Source organism: Poecilia mexicana, unplaced genomic scaffold, assembly GCF_051168715.1.
Source record: "Poecilia mexicana isolate PSO_F unplaced genomic scaffold, ASM5116871v1 scaffold_6, whole genome shotgun sequence".
In the NCBI taxonomy this organism is placed as follows: Eukaryota; Metazoa; Chordata; class Actinopteri; order Cyprinodontiformes; family Poeciliidae; genus Poecilia; species Poecilia mexicana.
In genome coordinates this window covers 24,476,410-24,496,212 of record NW_028263375.1, presented here as the reverse complement: position 1 = coordinate 24,496,212, position 19,803 = coordinate 24,476,410, and the positions used below count along the sequence as shown (strand labels likewise).

The 19,803-nt window shown below is 39.8% G+C and overlaps 2 protein-coding genes across 3 annotated transcripts; both read left to right on the top strand.

The window, feature by feature from the left end:
- The first annotated feature begins 958 nt into the window (after positions 1-958).
- On the top strand, positions 959-5,882 carry LOC106909531 (YY1-associated factor 2-like). Its single transcript, XM_014975919.2, has 4 exons — positions 959-1,102; positions 1,405-1,530; positions 4,166-4,318; positions 4,609-5,882. The coding sequence occupies exons 1-4, from the start codon at positions 1,077-1,079 to the stop codon at positions 4,850-4,852; spliced, it is 549 nt and encodes a 182-aa protein (XP_014831405.1). The 5' UTR covers positions 959-1,076; the 3' UTR covers positions 4,853-5,882.
- Positions 5,883-6,347: 465 nt separating this feature from the next.
- gxylt1a (glucoside xylosyltransferase 1a) lies at positions 6,348-17,140 on the top strand. Of its 2 annotated transcripts, XM_014975914.2 has the most exons (8): positions 6,348-6,840; positions 7,281-7,376; positions 8,888-9,071; positions 9,468-9,599; positions 9,699-9,950; positions 10,381-10,504; positions 10,639-10,811; positions 16,090-17,140. In XM_014975914.2, the coding sequence occupies exons 1-8, from the start codon at positions 6,626-6,628 to the stop codon at positions 16,282-16,284; spliced, it is 1,371 nt and encodes a 456-aa protein (XP_014831400.2). In that variant the 5' UTR covers positions 6,348-6,625; the 3' UTR covers positions 16,285-17,140. The 2 variants fall into 2 exon arrangements, with proteins under 2 accessions (XP_014831400.2, XP_014831401.2); XM_014975915.2 differs by lacking the exon at positions 7,281-7,376 and having other exon boundaries at positions 6,353-6,840.
- Positions 17,141-19,803: the final 2,663 nt, after the last annotated feature.

Below are 19,803 nucleotides of genomic sequence, written 5' to 3'. Positions count from 1 at the left end.
ATTTATTTTGCAATTTGATGCATTTCATGCATAAGCAAGTACATAAATGTGGTTATATAAATATAAATCACATAACATACAATAAGTAAGTAATAAGTAAACATTTCTTCTGTAATAATTGTCATAGACAAAATCAGTTTTGATCAAGTGCAGGAAATCAGAAAATATTTTTAAAAATAAACGATTCAATGTTTAAACATTGATTTAATTATGTAGTTTATTGTAAAATGTATTTCACCCTTGAAAAATTATTCAATTCAACTTATTTATATAGTAACAATTCACACATCCTCTATTCATAAGTAATTCGTTCAAATTAGTTCAAAAGGCTTCTTTTTAAGGAAACCCAGCAGATCGCATCAAGACCTCCTGGACAAATGTGCAGCTAGTCGCTTGCTTTGTGTCGTTGATTTTACAACAATCCCTCATACTGAGCATGCATGTTGCGACAGTGGAGAGTAAAAACTCCCCTTTAACAGGAAGAAACCTCCAGCAGAACCTGGAAGTACCAACTGCCATCTGCCAAGATCAATTGGGGGTTTGAGACAACAGAGCAAATACACAAAACAGATACAGACTTTTTATGTAAATGACAAGCAAGCAGGAAGTCTTTCTGGACGAATCGGTCCACTTATTCAGATATTATTATGTATGATAATATTCAAATTAATTTAACTGACATTTTACATTTATCAACAAGTGTATTTTAATTTTTATATGAATATGTTATAAACCATAAATCCATTTCTGAACTGTGGCACATTTAGCCCTCTATACAAAGAAAGTTATATTGATGTTTTGATTGGTGTTCTGTCACAGCAAGGGCAATTCTCCTCACAATTGAAGTCTCGTCTGCTCAGTTTACAGCGCTGTTAATATTACAAAAGCCTTTCATCAGTGTTGTCACATTTATTGCTGTTGTGATTACATCACATGTGATTGGCTGAACAAGGATCACGTGACCAGCCCACCAGACTGGAGTTTCCGCGACAGCTGAAAAGCTGTTAATGCGTGTTTTTTTCCCCGCACCTGTACGGTTGATCATTTCTAACTCCTCAAGGGCCTAGTTTTGTAGAATGGGAGACAAGAAGAGTCCCACAAGGTAAAAGCTTCGCTGGTATGTTTCAATAACGACTTTAACGGGCTTTTAGTGAACAGAGAGCACGGTGAATGGATGGAGCTGTGTGGTACTGAAAGTGTTCATGGCGGCAGGCTGCTTGCTGCTTGTGTGTGAATGTGTGGCTGCTTTCCGTGCCTCCCTGACCGGTTCAGGCCAGGAAATGGTTTCCCAAACAATTAAATACTGTGTTTATTTTTCACATAGCGGTTAGTGTTCAAAAAGCACAGCTGTCATTGTTAAAATTTCCGCTGCCCGTGTGTGTGTGTTTTTGTTTGTGTCTGAAGGCCGAAGCGGCAGTCCAAGCCGTTCACCGACGATGGGTACTGGGACTGCAGCGTGTGCACGTTTAAGAACAGCGCCGAGGCGTTCAAGTGCTTGATGTGTGATGTCAGGAAGGGGACGTCGACCCGGTGAGTGCAGCAACTTTAACACTGAGAAAAACGCCTTCACGTGGCAGTGACTAAAGATGCGTGAGGGATTTAAATTGCATAATGAAGCATACCTTGGTTGTATATCTTAGCGTAGCTATTAAGGGTTAGATTGTTTTAACTTTTGCTAGAAGATTGCTTTTTCTTGATCATATACATACCCTAATCCAGTTTAGCTTTTATTGTGTGGACATGGATGCTTTATCTGAATTAATCCCAGAGCTGTGAGCTCTTTTGGTTTTTGATTAGTAATATCTTATGTACACTTACAGTTAATCACACTTTACACTTGTTTTCAGGTGTATTAGGACATACACAACCTCTTTTTAAAAATAGTAAGGGTTTTCAAGAAAACATGCCCATATCAGCCATTGTCCCAAATATTATTTTATTCTTCTCAGAGTAGCACTGAGTTTGTATTAAGTTGATAGTAATTTATTGATAATAAGTCAGGCTACCAGTCCGGGCAGCCAGCTGGCCCGCTAAATATGCTCATATAGCTTGGCGAGCGTAGCATTAAAGCAGTCTCAACTCTATTAAAAGTGATGGTTGTTCCCTTAGTTTCTGTGCCATGACTGTTTATAATGATCATGTCTGGAACATTTCCAAACAGCTGGTCCTTTCTTGTTATTGAGGAAAAAGTAGTCATTCTAAATAGGTTAATATCATCCTTAAAGGTTCAAAAAACAAATGCAACAGTATCTACTTTAATGCAACCCTTTCCTTTAGACCTCTGCTGTTGGCTTAAAGACAAGAGGGTCAACTCAGAAACATTGCTTTTTAGCACTGCTTCATTTAATTTCCCCCCCGTTGACAGATGGTCTGCTTTGATTGTTGAATCACAGCCGCTTACTCTTTGAATATGTTCAACTTGACTTCTCTTGAACACCTGCACTCCCACTGCTCTCTGCTTGGGTAACGGATGATGATGTTTGTTATTGTCACAACAAGAGCACCTCCACATAAGAATTGACATTATATTTGATTCTCTGCAAAAAGGTGGGATAAAAACGTAAGCTACCCTTCTTTAAAGGAATTGTTTTAGCAAGCTAGTGACACAACATGCAAGCTCTGTTTGCTTTGAGCTACATTGACCTGATCAGTAACGTTTCCGTTCCTCGTGACAGTAATTTCTGTTGGCCTACCAGTTTTCTTTCATTTATTGTAAATTTAGCAAGAAATTAGCATTTGTTGGAACAAACCCTTTACCCTCTGTGGCCACGGTGAATGTATCGCGTAAACAACCTGCTCCCTGTAGCTACAGTTCCAGTAACATGCATAAGAGTTGTTTTTAGAGAAATATAAGTGAGGTCAGGATGCATAGATTTTAGTTCCATACACGTGAAAGCATTGGAAAAAAATTCAGCTTTGAATGTAAATTAAACATCAGGGAAAACAATTTAATTTACCACTCAATAGAAGGCGAGAGGAATGTTTTCTTTTTCGTTTGTTTTGTTTACCAAATCAAACGTATATGGCATAAACTGAAAAAAAAAAAAAAAAAAAAAAAAAAACTTCATGATTTATAAAGTTATATTGGTCATTAAAGCACAGCTTCTAAGAACTACACATCTGTGTTTCTGCAGTTCCTCTGCATTTTGTGGTTTTCCCCTCCAAAACATGTTTAATTTCCCTTGACAAGTTTACTACTTGATTAAGGTCTGCGGATTAGGCTGGCCTCTCCAGAACATTAATCTTGTTGGTCTGGAGCCAAAATGTCATCTGCTTAATGGTGTGTTTCAAGGGCGTTTCCTCCTCAGCATAACGCAGCATGACCCCTTCAAGTATTTCAATTTATTCAAATTAATCCATGTAATGGCGAGGCCTAATACATTACCATAAGAAACAACCTCATGGCGTTGTAACTGAGCTACCGTGTTTTGTGGCGTGAATTGGAGGTTGCCTGACAAACTGTCCCCCGACTTTTTGATGTACCTCTGCTTCAACACACCTGAGTCAGATAATGAGGTCATTAGCTGGAATTTGAAGAGCCTGCCTGCACACAGTTGATTAAGGTTTGTTGAACCAGTTGCAGAATACTGATTTCTGGAGAGGAGTTTACTATAACCAGCAACATTTGCTGCCATCCCTTCAGAGGTAACTGTTTAATGTATGTTTTCCACAGGATATACTGTGGAGATTTAATTTTCCAAAGGATCTGATTGTTTCTGTTAACACTGAATCGGCAAGCAAGCATGTCATGACTGCTGGTTTCCTACTGGTCTTCTACACGTACTGGTAAAGGATTTGCTGTGTATACATGTATAATTTGTGATGATGCTGGAAATCCTTGTAAAATCGAGAAGGTATATTTCAGCAGATGTGTATTTTTATTTTCTTTTATATTTGTTTCTAAAGGTTAATGATTAGTGAAGTGGCAGATTCAGGCTCTTTTCCTACATCAGAACGATCTCTCTTGGGTGCAGACTTGCTGCAGTTAAATTGCAGATTCTTCCTCACTGTCTCAGGCATGTATTCTGGATCCCATTCAAATCATTCATGCCAACTCTTCAGCCAGGACATGTCATTCTAAAACAGGAAATGAGGCATTTTGAACACAACTGTATAACGAAATGGAAAGAGATTTTTAAAAATTTTTTCCCCCTGTCCTTTTCAGAAAGCCACGACCCGTTGCACAGCTTGTTGCACAGCAAGTAAATCAACAGTTTGCATCGCCGACGCATCCCAAAAAGGAGAAGAAAGAAAAATCCGAGAAGGACAGAAGTGACAAAGATACAACACTGAAAAAGAAAAACCAGAAAAGGATGAGGTAATTATTAAAATGTGAAATATTTAGTGTCCTCTCTAAGCCAGTGTTTCACAACCCTGGTCCTCAAGGCTCACTGTCTACATGTTTTAGAGGTTTCCCTGTTTTAATGTGCCTAATTCAACTGATTGCAGTTCACCAAACTCCTGTTAATCAGTCATCGATTGAAATCAGCTGGACTGAAGCAAATAAATGCCTAAAACATGCAGGGTAGCGTTTCTTGAGGACCAGGGTTGGGGAAACACTGCTCTAAGCAGTTCTCACTGGCTGACCTGTTTGTTTTGCTCCCTCAGCAGGCCCAGGTTAAAGAACGTAGACAGGAGCAGCGCCCAGCATCTGGAGGTCACGGTCGGAGACTTGACTGTAATTATCACAGACTTTAAGGAGAAAGTTAAATCCACGTCTTCCTCAGTGAGCACCGCCTCAGCAGACCAGCACAGCCAAAGTGGCTCAAGCTCCGACAACACCGAGCGAGGAGTCTCCAGGTGCTCCTCGCCCCGCGGGGAGACTTCGTCGATTAACGGAGAGACTCACTAGCCCCCCACGCTCCCAGTCGGCGTAACACACTGATCTGCACTCTCCACAGTCTCGGTCAGAGAATAAACTTCAACATACACATTTTTCTTCATCTAAAACCTTAAATATCAGTGATGGCATCCAGGTTGTACATTTCTCTGCCTTCCCCATGTTTTACCCTGTGTGATCGGTTCCAGGCTCTCCTGCAGCCATCATGATTAACTGAAAATGGAGCAGTAGCATTAAAACTCGGACGTCTGTGTGTAGCCATGTCACGTTTCTTGGTGCTTCAACAGTGTTGCATCAGCATCACAGACTGATGTTGGTCGCTGCACACAATAATTAGGTCATGGTGGAAATGTGAAGAAATCATCTCAGAATAAGTTTTTTTTTTTTTTTTGTTTTGTTTTTTTCTCAACATAATTTGCACTTGTTGCCAATCCTGTGTTAGTAACATTTATTTTGCATTATTTTCATGTTGGTGTTATAACACTGTTGGTTACCTGCCTTTTCGGCGCCCATTTTATGCCATTGAATGCAATAACAGTTTTACCATCTAACATCTAAATACAATTTTACTAAGCAAGCTTTGCCCTCAGTTTGTAGAGACAAGTCTGATTTAATCTATAGAATGGTTTATATTGTAAGAAATTGAATAAAATGAATTGTAGATATATTAAAGTTTTTGTTTTTTTAAATGGAAGATTTCTAATTACATGTGATGTGTCTGTTTGGTACTTGCATATCTCCTTGTTCAGCAGTCATCTTCAAGCTTTGCAGTTTACATTACATTTCTTAACACCTGTACTTCACAGTTAAAAATTCTGCTCAAGTTTTATGATGCATAAGCCCTATTTAATGTAAAGTAATGCCCAATCGAAGGTTTTGGGAAGATTCACAAAGTGTGGCATTTAGCTGGGTTCAGTGCTTTAACTTTTGCCTTACAGTGGCATATTCAGAACATGGGTAAGAACTGTTGCATTATTTTGTTTCGTTATATCCGAGATGTCAGAAGTGTCCTAAGGTAATAAAAATAAACTTAAAGGCTAAATGGTTGCTCGGCATCTTTTCAGATTTTTTTTTAATAGCGTTCTCAAGATCCCAGTCATCAAACTGTGGCTTTGTGGTCACATTTCCAGACTATGTAGGTCAGTTGTCAATCTTCCAGCTGTTTTATGAATGTTGGTATACTGATGTCAGTTCTAGGAAAGTCATGCAACCTTCACCTGGAGTCTATATTAAACTGTAAAATTGTTTCATTCACAGAAGAAGGTCTCTATTTGTTCTGACCTGATGGCGGGGAAAAAAAAAAAAACTTTCTCCCTAAGCACTGGTCCCTAAACAATATTCAGGCAGAAACTAGAAGCCTCTAAGCCTGAGGTTTAGGACTGTGAGGAAGTGGGAAAAGGAGTAAAAACAAAAGTTACAGATCTGCATTAAGTTTTTACAACATCTGTGCGGAAACCTCACGTGAAACGGAAGTCAAAATGTAATGTTTACTAGCAGAAAGGTTGGTCCTGATTCTGATATTAGTACACGTTGGCTAACCTTGTGTATAGTACACATCTTATGGAGGTCTGTGTGTACAAAGTTTGGCGTTGGCACTTGGCAGACGGTCCTTGTTAACAGGCAGGAACACGTGTAACAGAGGAGGGCGGAGCGGAAAACTGTAAACACCAACTACCGCTCACTTCTACTAGCTATGACTTGACTGCTATAGCCGCTAGTACCACACATGGTACCTAGCTAGGATCAGAAAAAATGTTTTTTATTTGCACATAACTGAAGCGCAAAATGCGATGCTATCTACACGCTTATCTCCTGTGCACGGTATTTACATTCTTCTCCTTACTGTATGTGTACAGTCAGCTTGCCTCCACCTTGGAGGACAGGGACGAGCGGTCTGGAGGAGGCAGGATATCCGGCAGCAGCAGCCATGACGCCGGGCACGCTCTCAGGAAAAGACCAGGACTATTAGGCCTCCGGGACCGAGAGTGGGGACAGAATAGGTACCTTTTTGCAAGCCGTGACTTTTTTGTGTGTGACGATTAACGTCATTCGTAACAGTGAGCTTTAGATGTTAGTTAATCCTCCTAGTGTTTAGTTATTGACTTAGCTCATTAACTAATAAGATAATGCTTAAAGTTTACAAGTCGTACAGGTACATTTTCAGTTATATATTCGTTGCCAGTTTGAGCATAAACTCGGAAAGTTCGTGGTTATTCATGTTTTATATTAAATTAGCACTAGTGCTAACATTGTAATTGACAGGCTTAATGTGACTTCTAACTACCTCATTAACGTCAGCTTAATGCTGGATTTAGCGGACAACCATCTGTTAATGAACTTTAGAAGATATTTCAGCAACAATCTGATCTCTAAAAGCTATGTTCAAGAAGTTGATTACTAACTAAAGATCACAAAAAGACCCATGTTCTTATTCTGTCAGGTGTAAATCACTGTCAGTCTCTTACTGGAATCCATATTGGAGACCACCTGCTGATGATGTTTGTGGAGTGAACTGCTTATTGGAATCACCTCTTGGGTATGATTTGATTTTGTGAACATCTAAGATTATTAGTGATCAATTTTAGAATGAAGAAAGTCACCCAGACATGTCCAGCTTTCATACTGTTCCCTGTGATGATTCTTGAATTACCGACTGTCGCAATACGGTGTACTTGTGGGTTTGGTTCCATGAATCACATTGCTAGTCAATGATTGTTAAATATTCTTCAACACAGCAAAATCTTATCCGTGCACGGTTATTATATGAGCTAACATCCATTACAATGAGATTCATCATAATTCGGTTAGTCACAGCCTACCCCCTCCCTATTTCAGAGATAAATTGTGGGCTTGATTTTCCCTCTTACTCATTTCTGAAGGGATCGGTACAGTGCCTAGTGTACTATTAATTGTTGAATGTTTCCACATGTTGTCATGTCACCGACAGAAACTTCAATGTCTCCTACGTAATGAGCAATGTAGTGCATAAAATGAGACACGAAAAGCTGGTTGTTAACGCGGCATACATTTGTGTTCGGCTAGTTTCTTGAACCTCCTGTTGCTACTGTTAATTCTTCAGGTTATGTCTCTACTCTAGACCTTTGCTTAGTCCTTTTTGCAAAAACTATTAAGCTCACACAGAATTAGACAGAGAGTATCTCAGAATGTCAATTTTCAATTTGTCATCCAAATCTTCAGTTTGATTTAGGTTTGGTCTTTGACAGGACCTCTCTAACACAATTTCCTCCAAACCACTGCATTGTAGCTTTGGCTGTGTGTTTAGGGTCGCTCTAATGCTGACAGGAGACTCTCCACCCCAGTCTCAAGTGCTTTTCTTTTTGGCCTTTATTTCATAACCCCGCTTCAGATTTCTCCTCAACTTTATCACTTGCAGTATCCTTTTCCTGTGTTCACTCTTCATGAGGCATTTTGTTCAATAACGTTCTCTCAAAAAACTTCAAAGGCCTTCAGGAAACTAAATAGGATTGAATTACACACAGGTGCACTCTGTTTACTAGCCACTTGTGAAGGGAATGGGTTCGACTTGATTCTTTTTAGGGGTGTCAGATTATAAAGGTAGAAATTTTTGAAAACAATGATGCACTTTTTTGTGTTTATCTGTCCAATAAAATCTGAAGAAAGTACATTGAAGTGTGTGTTTGAAATGTGACAAAATGTGAGAATGACAAAACGGTGTTAATATGTCTTTAAGGCACTGGTAATTGCTCTAGGTCTTTAGGTTTCTCTCAATTTAGTCAGTATTTGTATTATTAAATGCAAATTTGAGGTGATGCATGTTCAAGTTTTCACATAAATAGAAAAAACCCTACATTTTCCTTAAATTGCTTGTAAATAAATTACTTAATTTATTTTATAAGGAGAACTTTTACAACGCAACCATTAACTCTTTCACCACTCCTGGGTGGGTTGTGGCATTAGCTAAGCTGAGGGTTTTGGTTATTGCGTTGTTGTAAATGCCCTGCTTAATCTTTTCAGCTGCAAAATGACTAAACGTATGACTGATGTAATCATTGTCTTGGCTGTCAGTGAGAAGTTGAGCTCTGCTACAAAAGAACCTAAAAATGACAGAAGTCACCTGGCCGTGGTGGCCTGCGGCGCCAGGCTGGAGGAAACTCTCACCATGCTGAAGTCTGCCGTCCTCTTCAGCAGAAAGCCTGTGCACTTCCACATCTTCGCCGAGGATGATCTGCATGATGGCTTCAGAAATGCTGTAAGTGTGCGACCGTACAGGGGGGAAACTTTCAAACTCCTGGATTTGCCCCAAAAACCTTTACGACCCTGAGACGGGAGCGCATTTTCAGTGTAGATTTAATTGTTGAACTAAAAACAAATCTTAGAAGACGATCATCTGTCGTTGTTTTATTGTTTTATTCCTCCGTTTGTGTTTCCTGATAGTGTGGGATAGTTTAGTGGATTATTGCTCTGCGAACGGGCATTGGTGTTTGCAGCAAAACTCAAGCTCAGTTGTCTTATTTCTGGATGTTCTTTGCTTCTCCAGTGGTTTTTATGAAGGTCTTTTTAAGTTTTAAACTCTAAAACACTTTAAAATGAGACATTCGAAGCACAGTAACGGACAGATTTCTGTGTCCTATTTTCATCCGTCAAGTTGGAAATGTGGCCCGTGGCAGTCCGGACAACGTTTACATTCACCATCTATCCAATCGCGTTTCCCGAGGAGAATGCAATCGAGTGGAAAAAGCTCTTCAAGCCTTGTGCCTCTCAGAGGCTGTTTCTGCCGGTAGGTCTAAAGACGTTTTAATCAGAAGATATTCATCAGAAATTCTTTACTGTTTTAGAAATTCTAATATTGTTTCCTGTTTGTTTTTTCCTTCTCCAGCTAATACTAAAGCAGGAGGAGTCTTTGCTTTATGTAGACACAGATATTATTTTTCTGCGTCCAGTGGAAGACATCTGGGGCCTACTTTCTCAGTTTAACGCGAGCCAATTGGCTGCCATGGCACCGGAGCACGAGGAGCCTCGTATTGGCTGGTACAACCGTTTCGCTCGTCACCCTTACTACGGCAAGACGGGCGTCAACTCAGGGGTCATGCTCATGAACATGACGCGCATCAGGGAAAAATTCTTCAAGGTAAAGACTGCGATACCTACCGTCATCTGTAGAAATATTGATCGATATTATTGAAGTATTTATTGGAAGCGTTGGCAGCAGTCTGTTATGCTATTGATTTATGCTGCTAATTTCTGGCCTCGGATGGTTTGAATATGGTTATGTGCTTGTTCAAACAGTTAATGACTGAAAAAGTGTCAAATAATATTTGAACAAAATACCATTTCCAGTGGTTCTGCTGCAGTACTCAGATCAAACAGTTGAGGTCACTCTTGTACTTTTGCTTTAAATCCCTTCAGCTTGCATAGGTTTCTGCATAACAACTTCCTTGATGTAAAAATGACTTGAGAAAAAGACTGACTTGCCTGAAAAGCAGATTTGTTGGTTTCTTGACGTAAATTGATATAAATTCTTGGGTTGCTGTGATTTTTTTTTTTTTCCGTCGCTTTAGAGTGACATGACAGCTGTAACGCTCCAGTGGGGGGAAATTCTGATGCCTCTTCTTCAAAAGTATAAACTCAATATCACCTGGGGGGACCAGGATCTTCTTAACATCATATTTCATCACAACCCTGGTAGGTGCGGCCTTATTATTGTATTGTTTATTGTATCCCATACGTTGGAGTTTATGTTGTTTGTTTTGTAGTAGACTGTTATTAAAGAAGCAAGTTTATGCCTTTTTTTTTTTTTTCATTTTGTTCCTCTACAGAAAGCCTGTATGTGTTTCCCTGCCAGTGGAACTACCGTCCCGACCACTGTATCTACGGCAGCAACTGTCAACAAGCTGAAGAAGAAGGTGTCTTTATTCTCCATGGTAACAGAGGAGTTTATCACAACGACAAGCAGCCTGCTTTCAGAGCTGTCTACGAGGCAATCAAACAGGTAGAAAGACACCATTACAGTAAAAAAAATAAATAAATAAAGTCATAAAAATCATGATGGAGCAAAAAAAAAAAAATCCTGTATAAGGTGAAATGAGTTGAAATTCTACGGCTCTGTTTTCTTAGAGAGCAGTTGCATGCAGTGGCAGTTTTTGATATGTCCTGGAGGGCTGTCAAATGCACTCAATAAAAAAAAGAAGGAAAAAAAACGATGTTGGGCTCCAATAAACCCATTGCAGCGTGACATCACAAGCATCAGCTCCACCCTTCATTCTCCCTCTGGTTGGGAACAGAGTCGCACTGCTGCGTTAAAGAAACTCAAAGAGAACTCTGAGAAGGGAATGAAAAACCGAGGGGAACGCTTTTCTCTCTTGGGGTCCGTTTGAAGCTTTAGAAAATCTCCTAAGGGCCAGCTGGTTGGAGCTGCTGCTTCTCGCTAGCCCGGGTCCCAGTGGCCTCCACAGTGAGCCAGTCTGCTTTAGATTTTAAATGTTGGGCCTTTTTAGTAATAATCATCTGTAAAGTTTACTCTCAAATGCAGCGTTCAAAGCTGCATTTTTACCGCAGTAATTCAAACGCACTAAAGGAGGGGGGAGCACAACCCAGCTTGCTTATTATTATGCATTGCATTTACTTGCAGTTGGATAACTGATATGTGCTAATTTCAGCACAAATTGAGATGGTATGTTGGTTCACACGCCACAGTGTGATTAAGTGTAGTCATATTTGTACTGTTCCAACCCCAGTAAATGTATAAATACGAATAAGTAGATTTGTTCGTCCATTTATCTATGTAGCAAAAATAGTTTTTATGAAGCAGAAGACCTAGCATCGAACAGATCAGTGTTCGATGATCAGAGCGCAATGCGTGCAAGAACCACCACTGATCGTGTGTGTGTGTGTGTGTGTGTGTAAACTATTTGTAAAACCGTTTGCTAGTCATTTTCTTATCAATACGCCCTTCAGGCATCTTCCCAGACTCACCCGCAGCAGTGGCTACATCTGTCAAGCGACAACATCAGACGTCAATTGCACAGTTTGATTCGCCTTTTAAAACGAAAGGTTAAATATACATTATTTTTACACCTTCTGCCGCCGAAGGCAGCTTTGTGATGTGTGAACATAGACTGGTGTAATTTAACCGGGAAGCACAGCTGCTGTCCCACGGGGTGTGTTGTAATCTTTCCTGTTTCGCTTTGTGTTGCGGGATCTCGGATGGTCACAGCAGCAATATAATCTGGAAGGATCCAGCTGGGATACACAGCAGTGAGAAATGAAAGAAGACAGGAAAAATGAGCTCATTCTTCGCTCTGCAAAGGAGGACATAGCTCGTTTTTTTTTTTTCCTCACTACCTCACACCATAGGCAGCGTCTGCTACAAGCGACCTCAAGGTACGGCGTGCGCTGAGCTGAACTTTGCGGGCAAAGAAGTTGGAGCTCAGCTGTTATATTTTGCTGGCAGTGGTGGTCAGGAGCAGGTGAGGTTAGATGAGGCGAAACGCATGTTGTCATCCGTTTCTGCGAGAGATGAGACGTGATGGAGCTGCCGCCTCACACGCGCCGAATGTCTTTTGTTTTGATGGGAGTTGAAAACAAGACTCCATTTCAAGGACGAAACGGAGGACAAACACTTCTGGAATAGCAGTGGAATAGATAAAAATAAAAGATAAAATCAAACTTTGTTAATGGTATGTTTTGAGGTTTTTTTTAGTTTTTTTTGGAGGGGTGGAGGGAGTTAAGGCTGTTATTGCATTAAAAAAAATGAAACAGCCACAACAGCATAATGGTTCCATAAAATATATTTTAATTTGACTTTGCCAAATAAGACCTAGGTTCCAGTTAGGAGGTCCATATGAGCTGCGTACAGAATGTCCCATTCTTATTCCCTTGGAGATGCTTCGAATCATAATCTGATGAATTTAATCTGATTACTTTTTATGTGCCCCCCTGCCACATCAATGTTTGATCAGTCCATAACCTGCATCATATCCATATCCCTCAGAGCACAGAGCCTCACTTTGGCTTCTGCCTCTCCATAAAAGCTTTTCCCGCCCACAGCCACCCCGTTCTGCACTGTCAGCTGTGAGCCGAGAGCATCCAGTGCAAGGCGTCATGAAAACGGTGTTAAAGCTCACAAACGTCTCCAGAATAGGACTGATATCGCATTCCCCTCATAGCCTTGTTTTAGTAACAGCAGGGTGAAAGTGCTTTTGCAATTAAGCAAAAGATTCCTGATTAATTGTCGATATCATGACCAACTTCATGTCTTTAAGGTTGTGACGTGTTGGATCAGATGGTTATCAAATGGACAGTTGGATATTTGAGCTTGTTTATATGGAAGGTTGACATAAAAAGCCACACTCGTGCGCTCACAGTTTGTGTTTTTGAAATTCATTGAAATAATTTCCGTCTGGAACAAAAACGGGTAAACTTACAAATACTGGCATGGTGACATCCTTACCATTTGTAGAAGGTAGGAGACAAAATCTACACAATTCAAGAACTGAATTTAAGATCTGCAGACCATAAGAATATGCATCATTTTCATTCTCCTAGAATATAAGTTATGGTCAGCATAACCCTTGTGTCACATTCATCGGTTCAAACATATATATTTTGTTTGGCTTAGCAAACATTCGTCGTATTGACCACCCTGCTTTAAACCTATGATCTCAAAGGCTCAGCACATTCCACATCCCGAGTAAGGAAGTAAATTGGCCTGAAGTCTCTCAGTCTCTCTTTATTGTTGCTCTTTTTCGATCCCTCTTCGTTGATTTGAGCTCACTGGTCAACCTGCGGGCAGCAATCCATGGGAAGACGGGAGGAGCAGCGTCATTAGGCGGGCTCCATCCATTACCAGGACAGGCCTTACCTGGCCACTATCAATGCAGGCAATGTTCTCAGCCATTAAGTAAACGAGCGGGCTTCATTATGAGGCACTCGGCCAGCTCCATCAGTCTCTCCAGCAGCAGAGAGGCACGCACTGCTCATATTAGAGTCCTCGGATTTTAGGGTCTTTGTGGAAGGAGGAAAAAAAAATAGCTTAATTCATCAAGTAAAAATTGTTCTTTGTTGCAAAATTATCCCATTAGTTCAGAGAGAACCACAAAGCTTTCCGTCCTTTGTTTCCCTCATTGTGTCTCGGAAGTTTATTATCCGCCCTTCTTTCTCCAGTTCCCTCGGCACCCTCCCACTTTGTTCCCACTCGTTCCTTTGAGAACAACATCCTAAAGCCCCGTGTGGACGGTTCTGGGAGGAACTCCTATTTCCATCTCGCCAAGAGCTCCTTAGTCAGCCCTGCTCCCAAGGCAGGCTCTCTCAGTCGGCAGAGGAGCTTGCAATAAAGGCCACTGCCATTACCGAGCCACGCTCACTGAAGAGTTGTAAAATTTTTAGTGCTGATGCTAGTTTGAGACATCATGATGGCTGTGTGGACAACGCAACAGCCACATCCACATAAAAATCGATAGGCGGCCGTTAATGGCACTATATTGCCTGCCGCAGTTTATGAAAAATAATAAAGAAACAGTTTTGAGTAATGCGATGCTTCGCCAAACTGGAGTCAAATAAGACGCTGTAAAATACTTGTTCGTTTTTATTTACTGGAGCTATAAACAATTGCTTCTCCTCAACGTGAAAGTGAAAGGCCAGGATCTTTATCTTGTCACACTAGATGGCAGGAACCTTGGTTTCCCTCGACTAGCTGGAAATCTGGAAGTTTTATCTCTGCTGTTGGACTCAGACGGCGAGGAATATATGAGGAAGCACATTAGAAATGCTGCAGATGTTGCTGTGTCTCATACTGCCGGACTTTACTAACTATTTCTGTTCTTGCGATAGATATTCATAATCCACGTACAATGTTAGTTGAGATATGCAAATTAATCCATGTGGATGCATTATTATTTTGTATAAGCCAACACATAAAACAATATCTCTCTATCTATCTATCTATCTATCTATCTATCTATCTATCTATCTATCTATCTATCTATCTATCTCTCTTTCTCTCTTTCTCTCTTTCTCTCTCTCTCTCTCTCTCTCTCTCTCTCTATATATATATATATATATATATATATATATATATATATATATATATATATATATATATATATATATATATATATATCAGTATCTCTATACCTCTTAAGGAAGCCTGCTCATTTACCTAATGGTTAAGAACATTGCCTGGATTCATAGTGGCCAGGTTAGGCTTCCCCTAGTAATGGATGTAGACTGGCTAATGATGCTGTTTTTCTCCTCGTCCCATGGACTCAAATCAACCAAGGAGGATTGAAACAGAGCAACAATTAAGAGAGACTAAGAGATTTCAGGCTAATGCTAGAGGTGGAAGCGGGTTTCTAAAGACGTGGCGTTATGACCCTGTTGTGGCCCACTCAAAGGTAGGGTAGACCGATGAGTTGATAGTTGTCCAGCCAGTCAATGACACCCTCCAAAAGGAGGGGTACGGGACAAAAGCATGTTGATAAAGAAGCTGGTTCTCCATAGAGCGCTGCATCCAGGCGTGTTAAGAGTAGAATGCCTCGAAAAGGTGCTTAGGAAGCAAGGATTGTCGCAGCACTGGGAATATTCTGGAAAAAAAAAAGACCCTTCAACAGTTTGGAGGAAGATTCACAATAAATGAATGTAATTGTCACCAAACAGAAGGAACAGTACACAGTGGCAACCCCTGCAATTAATGACCTATTCAATACATAGGCTATGTAGTGTCCCTTGTGTTAAGTCAACCTTGATCCAGAGGCAACATCAGAAGTTGTTTTACCTGGACTAAAGTGAAAAGGAATCGGACTGTTGCTTTGTGAATCAAAAACATTTAAACTTTCCATTTGGGGTTTCTCATTGTTGTTCTAGTTTGATATAGAGTCTGCCTTACTTCATCCAGTAATTAAAAGCATGGAATTTGATTGCACTATTTTCTAAGTCTTGATAAATATGGGAAGAAAATAATATTTTTCTGACTTTATTACCATTGCCTTCTATAAATAATCCCATCTACCTACCAAGCACAGTTGTTAAGTAAATGGTAACCATGGTAACCATTTTTGTTGCAATCGGTAAAAACACGCTGTTGTCAAGTAAAAGGTTTGCCAAATGGAAGTGGGTTGGGACAAAATGTTAAAATGTGGGTACCAGTTGGAGCACGAATTGTTGAATTGACCCAGACCCTCCAGAAACCGAACCGTAGAATAAAGTAATATCTTCCTTGTCAGATTTCTGACAACATAATAATAACCCGTCCATGTCTCTTCTGACCCCAGTACTCCTTTGGCGAGGACATGGAGAGCTCCCTGCTTCAGCCACTGGAAGCGGCGTTGCAGGCAACTACGCGTTCCTACTGCGGCCTATCCAGCCACCTGTTTACCAAAAGGTTAAGAGAGAGCGTCAGGCTGGTTCAACCAGAAGACATTGGATCGCAAGCTAATATCATTCCAGTGCCTGATGCTGTTGACTGATGTTCCTCCTGTGGAGATGACCTACTGGATGTTGTAGTTAAGACCAGACAGTGATTTGTTTACATTGTGTATGCTGAGATTGTATTGTTGAGATTATATGAGTGGAAAAATAATGAGCAGAATGTGTTTTATTTTATTTGTATTTTTATTTTTTTTTTACACATAGATAGTTTTGGTACACATCTGTCTGATGAAGACGCAATAATGACACAGTTACTTCCTCACTTTCCTGGAAAATACACTGTCTTTACTTTGCCCGGCAGAGATTACAGACTTGATCCTGATAAGGACAACAATCTCTGTTTTTAATGACAATCACATTTTTGTTTTACTTTTTTTTTCTTTTTTTTTACTTTTAAATTCAGAGAGAGCTTGAAAAGGAGTAAAGACATTTATTTGCTTTGAGTTTCATGAGAAAACTTAAATTTTGACCTAAAGAGAGTATTTTATTTAGTATTTTAGATTCTTAATATAATTCTGGACAAGTATTTCCTTTCTTGGTTTTGGTTAAAGACTTAAAGCTTCTCTTGATTAAACATTTCATATTAATCGGATCAGTATTTATTGGACATCTATGATGTCAACCTGAAGTATTTGTGGGTATTATTGCAAACACTCCGCACTTCTTCATTTACTGCATATTTTATTGGACACGTCTTGTTTGTGTTTATTGCTGCCCGAACAAAATCTGTTTGTGTAACTGATGTAACTTCAAAGGGACTGTGCTCTGTCATCAAAGCACCAAACATCATGAGGAATTTAATGATGTATTTGATTATGTTTGCTTCAGAACTGGAAAACAAATATTGAATGTTTAGGAGACTTTTTAGAATAAATCAAAAATATATTTCTAATGCTTCTGTTGCCGTTGTTTTAATCTAGACTGTATAGGCTTGATGTTAAAATGGAAAGTCAAAAACTGTGGGAACTGCAGGTTGGAAGACTAAGAAGGTTTTCCTGTCAAACTTCTCTACAACAAAACAAGCCGCAGCTGTTTGTGTTGTTGTAAAGTCGTGTTTGACTGGATGATACATTCACCCACCACTTTATTAGGTGCATGAACCTGGCCAATCAGACAGCAGCAGCTCAGTGTGTTTAGCCTGCGAGATATGAAGAAACAGTATTGTATTTATTTAAAACGTGGAATGATTGTTGGTGTTGGGTCTGTGTATTTTCAGGCAGTACGTTTTTTTTTGTGTTTTTTTTGTGAGAAATGAAAAAACTAAAATAGGCTCGTTTTTAGTTTATTAAACCAAAATCGGAAATTGGATAACAGCTTGGTGCGTGTATTTTCAAGCAGTTCGTTATTTCGTTTATTTCTGATTTCCCAACGAAAAACGGAAAAAACTAGTCTATTTTTGTATTTTCATTTTCCAATTCAAACGAAAAAACGAACTGCCTGAAAATACACGGACCGTCTTAGTTCACCCACAAAATCGTCTCAGGTTTCCAGAGGAATAGTTTGGAGATATATCCAGTGACCATCTGTTTATATAGATGTAAGTACCCTAGAAAGACACCAGTAGCTCAAAGGCTTCTTGCTACGTCTACGACTAAGGTGTGCAGAACACCATCTGGACTAGAGGCGGTCTCATGATTGGAGAATATTTCCTTGGCGCACTTTTGCGTCCTTGTAATCTGTCTTACTGTCGTATCTGGCAGAAAATATTGCTGATCGGGTCCATCCCCTTGTGATCACATCCTCTTATGGTTTCTTCCAGCAGGATAACACACCCTATCATCTCATTGTTGCTTCTTGACCATAATGAGTTCGCCGTACTACAATGACCTCCAAAGTTAACCAGATCTCAATCTACGAGCACCCTTGGGATGTGGTGGAGCAGGAAATGTCTATCAGGCATGTGCAGCCAACAACTCAGCAGAAACTTATCCATGTATATATAATGTCAGTTTGGACCAAAGTCACTAAAGCAATATTTATTCATCTTGTTGTCACAAAGAACCAAGATAATTCCTATAAGAGATAGGGTAAAGGCAATGAATACTCACAATATAAAAACTCTGCAGGGTTGTAGCATTGAATAAATGTTCTTCCTGCTTTTAGACATAACCTCTCAAGTAATGGAGAATATGGATCATTGGTTGTGTTTACTTTTCACAAATAATCTATGAGTAAAATAGTAACCTGAGGCTGACGGTCTCTTGTTTTCACTCCAATCTGTATGATTTTGACTTTTCCACCCTAAACACTGCGCCTACTTGTTGCTCATTCATGCCACACTGCGACCGAGCATAGACTCAATCCTTGAAGGGTGCAGTGAGCCGAAAATGAGAAATCAATGTGAGAGGAGTTGAGAAACTGTTGTTAGATGGCCAAAAGAGGAGCTGATGTGTCTGGGTCGGCAGCCTGTGGCTCTTCATTTCGCAGACGCATCGATGGACGTGCCCCGAATTGGCAACGGTTCTGTGTGATGAATTTAAAATGGACTATGCTAAGAACCAGCTTGATGTGTCCGTGTTCTTGTCGAGGAGTGGCTTAGTGTGCAGCAAGTGTGGAAAAGGTTTGAAATGTTTTTAGAAAAGTGATCATATGTTTACCTCTGAATCTGTAAGTCAATGGCAAATGAGTGTGAAACAAAACTGCAGCAAGTCCCGTGGATTTATCAGGAAATGAATGATTTTATTGTGTGTTTGCTGTGAATGCCCGTTAGCTCTTTTTCTCCTTCTGTCCGCGCTTAATAAAATAACACAGGGTCTGAAAAAGGCTTCCAAATGAGCTTTTGCTTAACTCCAGGACAGGATTTGTTGGATGCTGTAAAAGCATTGCCAACTTTCATTCTACTTATCTTCATGAGATTAAGCATTAAGAGTGGCCTATTTATCTCACATAACGAGCTCATACATCTGCAGGGGAAATGCCCGGTGATGGTGAATATATTTAAGTGCAACCCTTTGAAAGATAAATGTTTTTTTTTTCTGCTTAAAAATGCAAAGTGTTTTCTGTTTTTAGGTGGACAGGCTATTGCTGCCTCAGCCTGCTTTTACTCTCCCCGAGTATAATGGTGATTGAGACCTCATCCGCCAATGGATTATTCATGTTACGGCCTGCTCTGCCTGCTCCCCATGCGGTATTCAGCAGGAATTTAAACACCTGAAATTGTTTAAAAAAAATATATATATAGGGCCAAAGTGAATCAGAACAAAGCAAAATAAAAAAAAGAAGGATAATACAATGTTCGGAATTTAAAGGCATCAACATTGGAAAAGAAGCAAGAATAAGATACATTAGAGTTGTAGCAATTCTCACTTTTAATTTCCTTAAGCAGCTTTTTACACATTTTACACAGGTATCCCCAACCCTGGAAGTTTAAAAAAAATAAAAAATTCCTGTCTGTAACTTAAACCTGCATGAGTTAAGATTTATGATAGACGAACAAAGTAATGCATCTTTGTCCTGTAGACAAAAAGGATTTTCATATTTATTATTCGTCTCTTATTAAATCACACAGTGATGGATATGCACAGGGCGGACTGAATAATGGCAGTGTAGAAGAAGAC

What these genes read in the sequence shown, in the direction of transcription:
- LOC106909531 (XM_014975919.2), top strand. Translation starts at nt 1,077, where the DNA reads ATGGGAGACAAGAAGAGTCCCACAAG. An exon ending in GACAAGAAGAGTCCCACAAG is followed by an intron (nt 1,103 to 1,404) that starts GTAAAAGCTTCG and finishes TTGTGTCTGAAG; the next exon opens with GCCGAAGCGGCAGTCCAAGC. An exon ending in AAAAACCAGAAAAGGATGAG is followed by an intron (nt 4,319 to 4,608) that starts GTAATTATTAAA and finishes TTGCTCCCTCAG; the next exon opens with CAGGCCCAGGTTAAAGAACG.
- gxylt1a (XM_014975914.2), top strand. Translation starts at nt 6,626, where the DNA reads ATGCGATGCTATCTACACGCTTATCTCCTGTGCACGGTATTTACATTC. An exon ending in ATGATGGCTTCAGAAATGCT is followed by an intron (nt 9,072 to 9,467) that starts GTAAGTGTGCGA and finishes TCATCCGTCAAG; the next exon opens with TTGGAAATGTGGCCCGTGGC. An exon ending in TCAGGGAAAAATTCTTCAAG is followed by an intron (nt 9,951 to 10,380) that starts GTAAAGACTGCG and finishes CCGTCGCTTTAG; the next exon opens with AGTGACATGACAGCTGTAAC.